At 45.9% G+C, this 14,402-nt stretch overlaps 1 protein-coding gene across 4 annotated transcripts in view; it reads left to right on the top strand.

Moving 5' to 3' along the window:
• SYNJ1 (synaptojanin 1) overlaps window positions 1–14,402 on the top strand; it is a 91,458-nt gene that overhangs the window by 69,620 nt on the left and 7,436 nt on the right. Inside the window, exons 25-29 of one of the 4 annotated variants that reach the window (XM_066599080.1) lie at window positions 578–616; window positions 3,399–3,446; window positions 4,292–4,356; window positions 4,737–4,839; window positions 6,456–6,670. In XM_066599080.1, the coding sequence (XP_066455177.1) occupies window positions 578–616; window positions 3,399–3,446; window positions 4,292–4,356; window positions 4,737–4,839; window positions 6,456–6,670 (470 nt within the window). Of the gene's footprint in view, window positions 1–577; window positions 617–3,398; window positions 3,447–4,291; window positions 4,357–4,736; window positions 4,840–6,455; window positions 6,671–9,324; window positions 9,349–14,402 lie in introns of all 4 variants that reach the window. The other 3 variants (XM_066599079.1, XM_066599077.1, XM_066599078.1) reach the window with 3 other exon arrangements.

The following is a 14,402-nucleotide window of genomic DNA, read 5'->3' as shown; positions in this document are numbered from 1 at the left end:
GTCCCCTATCTACAGGACTGCCGCTCAGGTATCTCCGTTATCCCCATTGAAATGAATAGAGCGCGGACCGCACATCTGTGGCCAACGCTTCATTTAGAGTGATGTCATTGTGAGGGCAGTGTCCCGCAGTGGCAGGAGAGCGGGACATGGGAGTCCCATTCTCAAGATTGGTGGCAGCAATAAGACCCCCCACCAATCAGCAAGTTATCCCCTATCGCATGGGGATCTCCTGTGAGCAGGGAAGAACTTAAAATTCTGATAGAACCCCTTTAACAAATTAAAAGTAAATGCTGTGTGAACGCCGCCCTATGTCAATAATACGCCACTAACATCCGTCCTCAGAAACCGCGGCTGCATATGGATGGATATTTACGTAGAGATCGCCGTATGATATGAGTGTGTTTTTGCTCTGAAGTGTACGGATGTCATTGTGTAGACAGTGATTGTATGGACCGTGTGCTGCATACTACATGCTATAGGCAGGTATGACCCGTGTGCTGACGGCACACTGCCAGCTATACCGCACGCTGATCACGCTGATCTTCACTCTCTTCTACTTCCCATCTGCCATGTTAAGGTGCTCGAAGTCCTGCGCCCGCCAGGAAAGAGATTGGAGGTAATGGTTGGCATCCCGTTGTCTCCTCCGCTGAATGTAAAACGGGCGCCCGTCCAGTTTACATTACCGCTCCCTTTCCTGTATCATTCATGTAGTGTTGTTACTGTGTGTCATCCACCCCTTCTTGTCCGCTGTGCAGTAGACTGATGTGCCAATAACTTCATCCCACGCTACCCAGGTAAAATCACAGGTGTACCTCGATGCGACCTCCTAAACGTCAGCCATCGTAAGACCCGTGATTTTACCCAGTCATCTGCTGCCAGATGTGGCTGTGTACCCCAACATATAGGGGGCGCCCGCTGCAAGTCTGGTGGTGTTTCCATGTAAATATCAATTCTGCTTTATGGTCAACCAGAACATAGAGCCCTTCCTTCTAAAAACCCGAAATCAACTATAATTACACACTGAATGACCCTTTTATTAGAGCTCCTAGCCGTCTCATGATTGTCACCCCTGTATGGTAATTCTCGACCCCGCAGTGCGGCATAAAATCACGTGACAAGTTTTCCGTGGATCAGTTTTACTGTGAATCCACATTAGATGGGAAAATCCAGAGAGCGGAGCGACTTCCAGCGAGGCCGGTCATCGGTGCGGGACTAGCCGGGGTCTAACAGCCAACCGCGGCGGGTTTTCTCGTGTAACTGTTTTGGAGAGTATACAGGTAATGGCGTGACCGAGGAAAAACATCCAGAGAAATCCAAAGGGGATCCTGTGATTGAAAACAACTCGTCACTAAAAGGGGTCGGAGGAGGATGTCAAGAATGTGATGAATAGGCACGGCACAGTCAGCTAAATACAACGCTGGGGCTCCTACTAACGTGTCCAAACGCACAACTCGCCGTTCCTCCGCACGGATGGGATATAACAGCAGACGACCAGTTCCAGCGCCATTGTGTCTAAGAGAAACAGAAAGACTCCAGCGGGCAAAAGAGCGCAAAACTTGTATCACTGAGCAGCGGAGAAACATCTCCCGGTCAGATGGGTCCAGATTTCTGTTGCCCCGTGCTGATGGGAGGTCAGAAGAATTTGGCGCAAGCAGCATGAACCGATGACCACTTCCTGTCAACTGTTCAAAGTGTCAGTACCGCCATGTTATTTGCAGCAACTACCTGAAGCTTCCTGTCCGCAGGGGCCGATATTCCTGCAGAACAATGTCCTCATCTAGTGGAATCTGCACCGGGATGAATTGCTGTAGCTTTGTAGAACAAAGGAGGTCCGTCATGTTACTAGACGGGGGTCTCTAGTAAAGTGGTCATTCAGTGTAAGTTCTTGATTCAAGCTACTTTAGGCTCCGCAGCGGCTGTAATACAACCTGGTTGGCCAGTCTATGCAGTGATTGATGTGAATTGTCCAGTCAGCACCCAAGAAAAGTTGAATGACAGCCAATATGGCTCCTGTAGAGGCTGTCGTCCAACGTTCTTCAACGGCTGATTGTCAGCTCTGCAGGTTACACATCTCCCTCATTGCTGTAGATTACCCAGTCTGCTCTGGGTAAGTCCCGACATAGCGCCATATTCCACAGCAAAGTCCGTTGTTGCATGCGGATTGTGTCAGATTCACCTCCTATATATTAAGGGGGACGTCTGAATTTGTGGCGTTTCCATAACACAATGAAGGGATCCGCAGTTTGTTTCCCCATTTGCTTGTGTTGTACAGAATCTGCACCTCCGATCCACTGCAGGCGCCACGTCTGGATTTACCCAGGAAAGCTCCGTGATGGTGTGTTGGCTATTCGTGTCACCCAGCTTCTCCAGCAGCACTTGGGATATACAATGCGTGTGGAAAGGCTTCAGACCGTCACTTTTTTACATTTTATGTTGTGGCCTTGTGCAATTAAAAACGACTAAAAAGGGGTTTTATTTCCGCCCTCATTCTGCACATTTTGGGGTACGGTTATCACTTTTTGTAAATTTTTTAAAAATTAAAAACTACCATCTTGCATTGGCATAAGTATTCAGACCCCGTACTCAGTGTTTAGTTGATGCCACCGGGATTTCACCCCCTGGATTTGGGGATTTTCTGCCCTCTGTCAGCTTGGATGGGGGCCAGCAGTGGACAGCCGTTGTCAGGTCTCTCCAGAGATGTTCTATTTGGTTCAGGGCTCTGGCTGGGCCACTGAGAACATTCACAGAGTTGTCCCTAAGCCCCCCCCCCCCCCGTGTTATCTTGGCTGGGGGTCTTAGGGTAGGGTCATTGTCTTGTTGGAAGGTGACCCTTCTGCCCAGTCTGAGGTTCCTTGCTCTCTGGATCAGGAATTCATTATCTCTTTACTTCGCTCCATTCAGCTTTCCGTCAACCGGTCTCCCCTCCCCCACATGATGCTCCACAACCAGGATTCACTGTAAGGATGGTATTGGGCCGGTGGTGAGCAGCGCCTGGTTTCTTCCAGACAAAACACTTAAAAATTGAGGTCAAAAAGTTCCATCTTGGAGTCATCAGAGTAGTGTGAACACTTATGTCAATGCAGAATGGTAGTTTTTAACTTTTTTTAAAAAATTTTAAGATTTCTCCCATTCTGTTGTGTCATTATGAGGTTTGGAGTGCAGAATGATGGGGAATAACAAAATATAAGAAGGTGAGCGGGTGTGAAGACTTTCTGAAGGCATTGTATATTATGGGCACACGTGGCGTCCTAATACACCGCCTACAAGAGAACCCTCCTGGTCGTTGGTTATTGTGTGTCCGTACTTGATGCCGTCGCTCCCTGTAACCGCTCTGTCCGTGTGACGCTCCTGTTTTGACGGTCTCTACAACCTCCGGTGTCTCTTCTCTCTCTAACAAGGTGCGGCTGCTCCTCCCAGCCCCGGGGTAGCTCGAAGAGATGCGGAAGGTAAATGCGGACTGCATGTGTGTACTAAGCATGTATCATACAACTACTAACATGTAGGGGAATATGATAGTACATTGGGATTATAGCTGGTCTGACCTATAACCTCTACAGCTTCCTATGGAGTGATGACATATTTAATGCACTTTTGGCTTTGGCAACCATTTTTTAATTAATTGAACCAATTCATCTGAACTAAAAAGAAGCAACTTTATAATCCCCTCAGCCGGGTGTACGGCGGTACCAGCGCTTGCATATAGAGCCTGTGGCACAGATCCGGCATAAACCTCCAGATAGAATAGTGCAGCACGCTGTGCTATTTTGTCCAGGAGAATGCAATCAGAAGCCAGACGGCCCCCGTTGTAGTCAATGGGGTCCGGCATGCCCTGGATCAGGCGGTTCTGGTATTTAGTGGTTCAGCTCCAAAGACAAAGCCTAACAGTGGAAATAGAGCAGAGCTGCGGGCACAGACGTGAATGTGCCCTTATTGCCCTGTTTATGGCTCCTATACAGACCAGTTCATCTGTAGTATGGTCTTAGGGCCCGTTTACACTGCAGGCGCCCGACTGCCGCCCAGCGATAAGCGCTCAGTGAATGGAGGTGCAGCGGGCCGTGCATCCTATATACCCACACTTTGTAGTGTCATGGCGTCTGTGCGCAGCCCTCCGTAGTAGGACTGTAGTTTGTGTCATTTTAGAGTTTAGCAAATACTAATTGGTGAACTTTCTCAAGGCTCGTACTACGTGTGCATGACTAACGTCTCGCCTGCTCCCTCCTCCCACCAGTCGTTATGCCGACACAATCACTTGTATTTAGGTGTTTTTTTTAGTTTTCACTTTGTGTTTCAGTTCGTGCCCAGGTTCCTCCCCAGCTCGGAGCCCCGATGGCGGCAACTAATGCTTCAGTGAGGCCGGTAAGCGTCTTGGGATCCTTTAGTCGGTGTTTACAAGATGGCGGTTAGTGTGGCAGGAAGAGAGAGAAAAGGATGCCGGGGTGGATGTACTATGGCGGATGCACGAAACGTCTGTCATATGTTGCACCAGATTTGTAATGACTTTTAGACACTTTTTGCTCCTCACTTGTCACTTTTTCAAAGTGTCTAGAAAAGGTAAAGTTAAAGTCCCCTGGTGTGAGCGCCAAGTCATGACTGACCCCCTAGGGTGACGTTTTCTCGGCAGACTGTTTTTGCCATTGCCTTCCTCAGTCATCTTTACGTGTTGCATGAAACATTCTTTATTGGTGAGCTGTATAATGAAGGTGCTGCGGTACATTATAGACTATTTCTTCCTCTAGGTAATACCTCCCCGTGCTGGAGTCATTAGTGTCCCCCAAACCCGACAAGCACAGATCAGACCAAATATTCAGGCACCAATGAAAGCTGCTGAGCCAGCCAAAGGTACGTACATCCTCCTATACAGACCATGTGACCTCGCCGCAGGATCGGAGCTTCCTTAAAGGGATTTTTCAGGACTAAAATATTGATGACTTATCCTCAAGGTAGATCGGCAATATCAGATTAATGGGGGTCTGCCTCAAGACCCCCCTCATTGATCAGCTGTTGCAAAGGCTGCATCGGTTAGACCTCTTCACTACATGCCAGGCACAGTGCCGCACATGGTGACGGTGCCTACACTAGGATGGAATAGAACTAAGCTGTTCTTGAGCCTTGTGACAAATGAATGCGGCTTCGCTGCCCTGAGAAGAGGCCTTATGGGTTCCGTGGCCTCTTCAAACAACTGATGAGCATCCTGAGTGGCGGACCCCCACCAATCAGATATTAGTAACCTGTACTGAGCATAGGTCATATTGTAGTCCTGGAAAATGTGTTTTAAAGGCTATGGATACCTTTTGCAGCATATTTTTTACTTATGAGCGTCACCATAAGAGGTGTTACCTTTTTTTCTAAATATTTAATATCCTTTTTTTTTTTCTTTTTTTTTTACAATAATAAAAAATAAAACCTTTTCTTTTGCACTTTTATTTTTATTTAGTCCCCATAGGGGTTTTGAACTTGTGATCGTTTCATCGCTCATACGGTGTAATGCAATACCATAGTATTGCATTATACTATGTTCTATCATTATGTGCCACACTTCCGATAGGCTTTCATTCAGGGAATCCCAGGGGGCCTTCAAAAGGCCCTGTTCTGCTATGGTAACCGAATAGCACCTCATGATCTTATCACAAGGGTGCTGCTCGGAACCCCCAAAAGCCAATTGGGGCATTTAAATGTCGTCAGAATTTAAAGGGTTTAACTGCCGGGATTAGCATGGGCGCTGATTGCGGCTCTTGTGAGCTGGTGTCAGTTGTCAAAGATCTTGTATGGAGCGGTATTGGCTCCAAAAGCCACTGCATACAAACCTCTCACGTGGAACACAGAACTGTTCATCCTTTTGGGTGAAGGGGTTTGTGGCATCCCCATGGAATGTGAATGGAGCTATAGTGTGCATGTGCAGCCACCTGCTGCCATTCATTACAAAACTGAGTCACAGCTGGGGTTTCTGCATGACAGGTAAAACCTCTTATGAGTTAACCCCTTTAAATGCATTTATTTTTGTCTGAAAAGCATTTTTGTAATAAGGTTTTACTAAAAATGTAGCAGTTTTGGCTTCTGCAGTTTCTGTGCATCGCAGTATACAGAAGCTGCAGAACTTGTCTAACGGCTCAGCCTCCAGCCCCTCTCGTTCCTCTCCTGAACAGTCTTCTAAGCTGATGTATGACCGATTCAATGTCTTACTGTGATGTGGTTATAAATCTTGGCTCATTCAGGAGACGTTCTGCAGTTTGCGTATATTGTGATGCATAGAAGATGCAGAAGCCAAATTTGTAGTAAAACCTCATTACAAAAATGAATGCAGATATTTTTGTCTGAAAATCAAAGGGGCTGTAAATGCATCCGAACAGTTTTTTTTTCCCGTTCTTCACGTTAGCTGAAATGAAAGTTTATTAACTTTTGTTCAGGTTGAAAAATTGTCTTGTTAATTAAAATGTCTGTTTCTTCTTCTCTTCTAGCGACCCCTTTTCTTCCTGAGCCCTTGAAACCCCAACTTGCAGCCCCTCTCCAGCCCAGCCCAACTTCCCAGCCACCCTGCCAAAATCTGCCAGAACCTCTGTTACCCACAGCGCTGCAGCCTACTTCTCAAACCCCCCCAGTGCAAAGCCTAGACCCGCCTCCACAACCGCCGCCTCGTAGCCGCTCCTCCGGGAATTTGCCTTCAGAGCAAGAGGTAGGTAGCCATGATATGCTGAGGTTACCATTGGGGTTGTCGGGTTACCAGACAACATCTTTTCAATAGGTCGTTATGGTGTAAAATAATAAATTGTATTATACTTATCCCTCCGCAGCCACCGGGATCCTGATGTGGTCCCAGTGATTGTTGTAACAGAGATCACAGAAAATCAGGTGACCGTTTCAGCCAATGACTGACTGCAGTGTCACCGCTCGTTCTCCTGGCATCGGCAATCCCATCTTGACCTTCATGATGCCAGGAGTTTGGGAATGTGATGCTGCAGCGATCACCTGATTTCCTGTAACATTATCTATTACAACAATCACCGGGACCACAGCAAGGCTGCAGCGTTGGATCCAGCGTCCGCGGAGAGCTAAGTACATTTCAGTGTAATATTTTACCCCATTCAGCTCTATTGAAGTAACCAGACAAGCCTTTTAATGCTGTCATATTGTTGCCAGTCTATGTTGATATTATTTTGATAGACCGATCCTATGGAGGCGCCGACCATATTCATACTTTACGCTGAGACTGCCGTTTCCTGTAAATTAAATGTGTAGCACTTAATCAAAATGCTGGTGATTGCCGCGCCCTATGCGTGTTGGATACTTGTGCTATATAGTTTCTCTACTTTAAAGGATAGTCTAGAAAATCAACAAAATGACCGCCATCTTTACCCTATGATGAATGGGTTAATTAGACCTGAGAAGAGGGAGGAGCCATGGGCCAGAGGCTGTAAAGCTACCTGGAATGAACAGTGTGGCATTAGGCTCCACCTCCTCCTTCCTTCCAGTTGGGTCTCATCAACCCGTCCTAGTTAGGCTTCCTACATGCGACCGAGCACAATATCCAGCCGTGACACTCAGCCCAATATCGCGCTCATGAATGTGCGATTTACCGGCAAATGCGAGGCTTTTTTCTGTCAATCATTTCTGTGGGGTTGCGATTCTCTGGCGCGGCTTTCAGCTGCGTTAGAGGATTGGCAAGTGTCTGCCATTGTTTTCAATGGAAAACCTGGCATCGCAGTAGAGCGCACATCACCTGCTGCACGATGCGTTTTCCTGTCCCATTGAAAACAAAAGGTGATGCGTTAAAACGTGCAAAACCGCTCTTTCCCAAAAATATTTTCTTGGTCGTGTGAAAGCGGCCTGGCTCTTTGATGTTTTTTTTTTCTGCAGACGGCAGACATTTGTTGATTTCCCAAACTACCCCTTTAAGGCAATCGACTGGATCTTGTAAAGCAACCCTCAGGTACTGCCAATGATCCACCTGTTAATGGGGTTGGCAATTCTTAGACTACCTGGTCCACACCGGTGGCGTTTTAGTAGTCTAAGACACTACAAGCTGCTGATTGGCCAGTGCATGCAGTCTCTGACTACGGATGTACAATGTGCATAACGTAGTAACCGGATCGCAGCAGCCATGTCGGAATACCACAGAGGGGTCCCAGAAACAAGGGGATCGACAGCGGAACAGGGAGAAGGGCTATAATTCTCCTGTCCAGTCAGTGGAGGCTCATTTAAATTGTATGAAACACAAAAGCGCTTTAAATGGCAGTCACGTGTCATTCATTGTCCACATGACGGCTCAGCCAATCACAGGCTTAAGTGGTGATTCTCCATGGTCGCTGAGGCCTGTGATTGGCTGAGCAGCCTCCTGCACAATCTGTGGCACGTAACCACCTGCCACTACTTCTGGGTTCAAAGCGGAAGGCATCGGGGCTTCACCGTTGGATGGGGAGCCGCTGCAGTGAGTATCCATTTTATTTCTTTATATTCCACAGTTTTAAGCCTGTAATTTTTTTTTTTTTTTTTTAAGTCCTGGGAAAACCCCTTTAAATGGTCCCTCATCCAGTGCAGGAATCCTGATTTCCACTACTCTGACTCCAGAAGATTCTACAGTAGTCACATACTGTTCTTTGTGCACGTGACTGCTCAACCAATCATAGGCTGTAGTGCTGATACTGCCATGAACCACTGAAGCCTGTCATTGGCTGAGCAGTCACATGCACAGTGAACGGCATGTGACTGCGGCAGCTTCTTCCAGGATTAGAGCAGCAGGGAGCGGGGCGGCTGCTGGGCCTAGGGGCCATTTAAGAGGAGAGTTTGGCTTATTTTACTATTTTATCACATTCCCAGCCCTTTAGTTTTGTTTTAAGTCTTGAAAACGCCCTTCAATGCTCTATTGTATCTAAAATAATAAAATGAAGCAACTTTGCAAATCTCCATTAAATATAGTCTATTGTTTTATGTCTAGAGCTTCTTGCAGATTGATGTGTCTCCATGGTTACAGACTACCCTGTGTAGTCTGATGCTGCAGTAACTCATCTGCCCTTTACTACTTCCTAGAATACATTCAGCAGAGGGCAAACAGAAGGCCATGGGATTGCAGGATCAGACTACACAAAGTTTGTAGTCTGTAACCATGGAGACACATAGGTCTGAAATGGAGCTGTAGACACAAAACGATATACGGAATATTGACAAAGTTACTTATTTTTTTTCATTTTAAATACTTCGAAGCATAAAAAGCACTTGCAGAGGTGGATATAGCCCAAGAGTTAGTAGAATTTCCCAGCTGCATGTCGTACTTATTTTGCTGTTTCTCTTCGCATATCTTTTTCTTTAATATCTGTCTTTTTTTGTCACTAGCAGGAGCAACCATCAGGGTAACAGGTACCACAGTAATTTAACCCTATTTCCTCTATTCCATCAGTTAATGACCCCCTTAGTCTCATCCGTCCCTCATGTCACCGATCACCATCACATGTAATAATCCGGATAACCATCATTACCTCTGCAGTCTGCTGTCATGATAAAGAAGGGACAATTGTAGCTGATCTCTAAATGATCTGAAAGATTTCCTTGGCAGCGTGGTCTGTCTTAGTTTACACCAGAATCGGTGGTGATTACTGTCTTTACCGGGCACGCTCTAATAGCGGACCTGTTATCTATAGGTGTCTGACCCTCTTAAGGCCCTCTTACTGGACAATTGTCGGACGCTGCAGCTCCCAACAGCCATCGCAGCGATGATCGTTCTTCTGCTTTTACACGGGGATGGGTCATGGCCAAGTGTATGGAGTTGTTCCATGTAGATATGGCCACCAACAGGGTGGCCAGTGAGAGTTCGTTCACTAGTCGTTTAGCTTCAGCACATCTAAGAGTAGTCACTGGTTGATTACATTGTCCTCTGACAGACTCAGGTTATTTACTTTTAGCACCTAGCCAACAACTTTGCAGGGAGTTGTAGGCTTATTCAGTGTGCACCTCCTGCCGAGCGCCGATTGGCTCCCGCCTGTTGTTGGGGTGTTTTGGTTTTTTATATATTTTGCCCTTCCACGTAACTCTTATTAGTTAAAAAAAACACATACGTGCGATTGTCGACCAAACAGTCCCTGCTGGTCTTCAAAAAAGCATTCCCTGCTAAGGTCTCTCGCTTGTCTCACGCTTTACATAGGGAACCCATCAGCAATGTTGGGGCCACTAAAAGGACTTTTCACAGCCCAATTATTGGTGGTAATGGTGGCCTGAATGTTTGTTTGCCTGATTGTCCTAATAAACAGTCCAACAATCAGCTAATCGTATCTTTTATGCGAACCTAAAAATGCGTTCTGTTGGACCGCACATATCCCCGTATACACGGCCAGTGTCTGCTCTAGGAGGGTGAATAATCGTATGAACGTTCCTGTGTCCCATAAGGGGACGTTCAGGTCAGCAAATTCCATGTTGGATTTTTTTTACATGTGGATTTCTCCTCAATAACCGTGGCTGACCACTGATTTCTGCCGCAGCTATATATGCAGGGTCTGCAAATCTGAACTCCAGTTTACCCTTTTTCGATGAGCAAAACCATGTGTGGAAATCCCAAAGATGGTTCTGCATCAAGAAGGGAATTTAAAATCTGCATGCAGAAAGAAAAAAAATCTGTGCTGTATAGCCTACGGTGTGGGTTCACATCGGTATGGGGCGCTTCAGATATGCAGAATCCACAGCAGAGGATCCGCCATGAGAACATCACTAATAGAGTCTGAATAGGTGCGTGTGAAGCCCCGGTAGACGAGCGACGATCTTATTGACCGGTGCTCGTCTATCAAAGCAAGATGCTCTGTCTATAAGGAACCCGAACCAGCAGCACTCAGTGATATAACTGGGGTTTAGCTTTCTGAAGAAGCCCCCGTGCAAATCAGCCATCAGCTGCCAAAAGAACTTATTGACGAACCGCATCGGTCAGCATTGCATGCAGAGTGGATCCTCTTTAGAAAGCTAAAGCCCAGCAGTATAACGGCGGGTTTAGTGGATGCTGATAGGATCACCGAAACGTTGGCATTATCACGCAAATCACAGAAAGTGGCCATATGTACTGGCATACTGCTACAAAATACAAGGGCAGGTAGGGACACCACATCCCTCAGCATGCTGAAAGGCAAATTTCCATATGGAGGAGCTAGCCTGGGTGCAATAACGGATGAACAACCACTCAGTGGCTGCTTAGTTATATATTTGCATATAAAAAAGTCCAACAAAGGGTCCCAAATCCCACTCATAGATGTAATGCACCATGTCTATTAATGATGCCCCATACAATAAATACCAGCGGGCTGCCCTGCACCTCAAAAGTCAACCACACTGGTGCTGCCCAGCATCTAAAGCCAGACCGCTCACTGCAAAAATAATGATACGAGGTATTGGATAATATATTTACCAAAATAGGCAAGCCTACAGCCCACTTCAAGGGTCCCTACACTATCATTACATTCTACCACATTCTCTCTACTCTCTGAATTCTTCCGCCTGCGGATCATTTGGCAGTATGGACTGATCCGATGCCTCGGTCAATATTCTCTTGCATTATAGATATCTATATATAATTATATAAAATGTGTATATGTGATGATTATACACACAAAGCAACTGAGCTAATCTCTCACCATCCAAGTATTTGCTGTGTTTGCATTCATGGAAGTATACATGGCTTATGGGATGCACTTGCAGTACGTGGTTGGCTACAGAATATCCTTTTGTACTGCATGTTATAAGATAGATTTACTAATATTGCCTAACGATTGGACAGTACGAACGTAGACTAGACAGTCTTAAAATGCGCCAGTTTATCGCGGTGATTGCTGGATGATAAATCTGGCGCCTCTTTAGACGGTCTAGTCTACATTTTATACCACCTATTAGTTGGCTTAGTTTAGGCCAGATTTTGCGCCAAAACTTTGTTGCACAGGCCACGCATTTCATCTGTGGCTGTACGGTAAATTTGTGCCCAGAGAAAGCTTCACTTGGCTCCATGGTAGCTGCAATAATGAAGCCGCTGTCTCTGATAAAGCAGCCCCCGTAATTAGAATTTGCCACCCGAACCCATCATTTCACTGTGATCCATGTGCCAACTAGTATGTGTACCCACTTGGTGAAGTTAATCTTAGTTGGCATCAGTGTCTGTGTACAATAACCTTTTACGGTCTACGAACCGATTGGCTTACCGTTTGTATCTGTAGCTTGTGGTTAATAGATTGCTGGGGTATGAGGGTAACAGCGGTGCTGCATTCTTTATCATGACATGATGCCTGCCAATCATAACTTTTACTGCTGCAGAATCCAATACTTGCCTAACAGACAGTGTGATCTCCAGCTTTCTCATCTCATATCCATGAATGAGCAGACATGATAAACCGGCTTACAGTCATCCATTAACAGTGGTGTTGTTGTTGTGCTCTTTGCATACGTTGATATATTGTTTTCGGAGTAATTGCCGTACTGCCATATTTTACCCCTCGGTGTAATCAGGTTGTTTTCCCAATTTAAAGTAGAACGCCATTGATCTACTTAAAAAGCTCCAAGAATATGTAGCTCGGCATGTGACTTGAGGTTTCTGATCTAGCGTTCACTTGCAAGCTGCACACCATTCATAGCTACATGGACAGAGTAGAAGACGACTTGAAGAACCCTTTACTTTCTCCCTGCCGATGACAGCTGCAGCAGCATTTAGATTGATATAACTAAAATAATTTCAATATAATGCACAAATAGAATTCCAGGCACATTTTGTGTGTGTAAAGAGAACGTGCTGGTAGTAAAGTCCTGTGATTACAGCAGCATTGGCACTGTTTCAAGTGGTGCAAAGGAGTGTAATAAGAAGGTATGGGGAAAAGTGGCAAGTATAATATGAGCAAGCTGGCTTGTAGGAACAGTCCGGGTTCTAGCAATACAGAAAGCAATTAAGGTCTCTCATCCATATGAAGAGGCCGGTACTATAAATGAAGTATTATACAGAGCAGCTCAAAATTATATATAATCTTTAAAGGAGCTGTCCGGGACCTGGAGATTTTATTTCTCTTGACCGAATGATTGGCAGGAGTCCAGTGCTCATGATCCCTGCCAATCAGCTGATTCCTGGTGCCGCTGTCACTACAGACATCACAGGAAGTAGCACAGCGGCCCAGGTTGGTATTGCAGGCGCAGCTCCCATTGAATTCCGCCAGGTCATGCACATAATGCTTCCTTGCAGAAATTGTTTATGCTCATGCAAAGGGTAAGCATAACATTTAACCCTTTCCAATCCACTGTCTGACATCTAAAGACCTTCTGATTGAAGGCTGTACAGCTCCGATGTCCGAAGACATCCAGCAGGGTATTCTTTCTGTAGATTACTGCCTGCTCTATTGTCAGGGGCCTCTCCAGCATGTCCCATACCGCAGTACTTGCTCTAGCCAACAGATGGCGCCATTGTATAATGACAGAAAGTGAAAGCCCCCTAGGAAACCCAGAATCCAAAATTGGATTGCAAAGGGTTAACTCGAGACACCTCCACAAACTTTGTATGTATAATTGTGGGCCACTCTGTAGTCCGTAGTTGTGTGTTTTGTCATTGGATTATATGTGTATTTTCTGCGCAAAAAAATGTAATAATGGAAATGTGCTCCCCAAATCCACAGCGGCTGCCAAATTTGGTTTGGATTTCCTCCGGTCCTTTGAAGTCTGTGGCAGAATTCCACAAGTTTTCTGCACAGAATCCGCGGCTAAAATTGACATCCTGTGGATTTAAATTCCACACTGCAGGTCAATTTCCGCACCGATATAGTGAGGCTTGTATTGTAGCGCGCGAGCGAGATTTAGAAATTCTCATGCACGTTGCTGCAAGTGGAAAAGCTGTGGATTTTGCATACAGCAACTCCCCTCCCCCCCTCCTCCCCTCCCCCCCCTCCTCCCCTCCCCCCCTTGCCTAAGGAACTTTCTAGCAGTAGCTTTGCATTGGACACATCCATAGATCTAGTTCCTTCTGTCCCGTATAATCTCCTTACACCTCTTGACTCAAGAAGTTGACAGATGCATCACTTGTAACCTCAGTGTGCATCAAACGTTCCTATATGTTTTATATCCTTGTCTCTGAGACGGACAAGAAGGTTTTGATGAAAGAAAGCAATCAAGCTGCAGCGGTAAAAGTCATGTGACCCTTTTATTGTTTATGAGAGAGTCACGTCCTGTCTTTGCTTCTTGACTGCCGGACCACCCAAAGCCTTCTGGAGATCTTCATCCTGATTATTGCATGAATATTGCATGAGGCTCGTAGGAGAACATCCAAGATCAAGGCCTTTCATGTGTGGCGGTAGAGCTGTTCGTTCCTGTAGCCGGTTGTATCTTGGCATAGGTTGTTTTTGTTGTTTTTGTATGACCATTTTCCATCTCGTTCATTTTAGTTTTGAATATAGATGAGATGCCATCGCAAC

Source organism: Eleutherodactylus coqui, chromosome 4, assembly GCF_035609145.1.
Source record: "Eleutherodactylus coqui strain aEleCoq1 chromosome 4, aEleCoq1.hap1, whole genome shotgun sequence".
NCBI lineage: Eukaryota > Metazoa > Chordata > Amphibia > Anura > Eleutherodactylidae > Eleutherodactylus > Eleutherodactylus coqui.
The sequence above is the reverse complement of the archived record's forward strand: the minus strand, read 5'-3'. Positions and strand labels throughout refer to the sequence as shown.